The following is a 1937-nucleotide window of genomic DNA, read 5'->3' on the forward strand; positions in this document are numbered from 1 at the left end:
CCCAAGAGGGGTGCGCCTGCCCCAACGCATCTGCGCCGCTGCCGAGTGCGGGGAAACCGTCGGCCGCGGCCGCGCCCTCGCCGGCGTCGTTGCCGGGCGGCGTCAGCGGCCGCGCTGCTGCCCCCAGGTCGCCCGCAGAGCGGCTCACGTGCAGGCTGGCCCCGCCCGACCCGCTCGCGCCCGCCGCCGCGGCCGACGCAGCCGAGGGCGTCGCCCTGTTGACCACGCGCGGCGGCGCCGCTGCGGTCGCCATGCGCGCCGCGAGTGACGTCGCCGCGGCCTTTGACTTCTGCTTCTGGCGCTGCTTCTGGGCCCTCGACATTGTCGGAAGCTCCGGAAAGTCCTCCGCCGCCAAAGAGCCCCCCACGCCCCCGCTCGTGCTCGGCCCCGCCCCCGACGCGGCGACCCACGTCCCGAGCGCCACGCCGCCGCCGGGCGCGTTCGCGCCGCCGCCGCCGCTGACGGCGGGGAAGTCCGCGGCGTTGAACGAGACGCTGCCCATCTGCGGCTGCTGCTGCTGCTGCTCGCGAGCCCGCGCCTGCGCCTGCGCCTCCGCCGCTGACCGCCGAATGGCCTCTGCGCCCGCGGTCTCTACGCTCGCGGCGACCGCCGCCGCCATCGCCGTCTCCGACCGGCTGTGCCGCATGCCGCCGCCGCCCCCACGCGCCAGGCCCGCGCCGCCGCCGATCACCACGCCCTGCCGCTCCGGCGGCAGCTGCGCCTCCGGCTCCTCCCGCTCCCCGCCGCGCCCGCCGCGCCCCCGCCCGCGGCCGCCACCGCCGCCGCCGCCGCCGGCGGCGCGTGGCGCGAACTGGAGGTTGACTGGCACGGCCAGCGCCTCGCGCCGCTGCGCGCGCGACATGCGCATCTCCTCCCCGTGCTCCGCAGCAAAGTGGCGCTTGAGCTCTGCCTCCCCCTGAAACACCACGAACCGCCGCTCTATGCACGCCGGGTGCGGGCAGGGGTGGTGGTCCGACAGGAAGTGGGCGTCCAGCTCAGCGTAGTCCCGGAAGTACACGTACTTCCCCGGGTGGGCGCGGCGGCAGATGAAGCAGTGCTCGTGGGAGCGCTCCATGTGGTTGTATAGCTCCCCGCTGTCGTAGAAGCGCTGCTTGCAGAAGTGGCAGGGCGGGTGGCCCTTGAAGCCGGCCTCGGCCAGGGGGCCGGCGTCGTCGCCGGTGCGGTTGTGGCGGTCGAGGTCACGGCGGCTGTACAGCACCTGCTCGCTGATGAACACCTGTTTGTGTGTGCGTGTGTGCGCGGACGTGTGTGTGTGTGGGGGTGTGTGTGTATGTGTGTGTGGGTGTGTGTGTTCACGCGGCGCAGCAGTAAGCAGGGGCAAGGGGCGCGCTGAGAGGGGCCGGGTATGGAGGAAACAAGATGATTGGTTGCATGGCGGGAGGCGTGGGCTGTCCACCCGTTGCAGGGCTGTCCTCCAGCTAACAACAACGGACCAGCGTTGCTGCGCGAGCTCGCAGAGCAGGGGCCAAGGGGCCGCCCGCGCCGCCCACGGCCGCCGGGCGCGGGCGCCAGGGCGGCCCGGCCGCGCCGCTGGGCACACGGCGTGCGCGCTGCAGCTGGGGCCGCACCTTGCGGCCCTTCAGGCAGAGGTCGCAGAAGTGCAGCTTGACCTGCTCCTGCACACGCCGCTTCAGAGGGTCGAGGGCGTTGAACGCGGGCGCCGCCGCGCCCGCGGCCGCGAGCGAAGGGTGCGTGTAGCTGCAGAGCGACCTGCGGCGGGGGAGGGCGGCGGGTGACGGGGCGAACGGGGGCCGGTAGACGGCCGGTTTTGAGCTGAGTGGCCCGGCGCCAATGTAGCAATGGGAGCGCGATGAACAGGTGAAAATAAGGCATAAGCTGCTAAGGGCTGGCTCCGGGCCCGCGCCCATCACCACGCCCGCCCCTCTGCCCGCTGCTCGCCCTCCCGCCCCCCCCCC

The 1937-nt window shown here is 74.1% G+C and overlaps 1 protein-coding gene across 1 annotated transcript in view; it reads right to left on the reverse strand.

The window, feature by feature from the left end:
- Nucleotides 1-26: 26 nt before the first annotated feature.
- Nucleotides 27-1937, reverse strand: part of MNEG_7151 (LIM domain and RING finger protein) — a gene marked incomplete at both ends in the record, with an annotated part of 3282 nt that continues 1371 nt past the window's right edge. The window contains 2 exons of the mRNA XM_014044375.1: nt 27-1237; nt 1455-1731. Coding sequence (XP_013899829.1) covers nt 27-1237; nt 1455-1731 — 1488 coding nt within the window. The remainder of the gene's footprint in view (nt 1238-1454; nt 1732-1937) is intronic.

Source organism: Monoraphidium neglectum (genome assembly GCF_000611645.1).
Source record: "Monoraphidium neglectum strain SAG 48.87 unplaced genomic scaffold scaffold01240, whole genome shotgun sequence".
In the NCBI taxonomy this organism is placed as follows: domain Eukaryota; kingdom Viridiplantae; phylum Chlorophyta; class Chlorophyceae; order Sphaeropleales; family Selenastraceae; genus Monoraphidium; species Monoraphidium neglectum.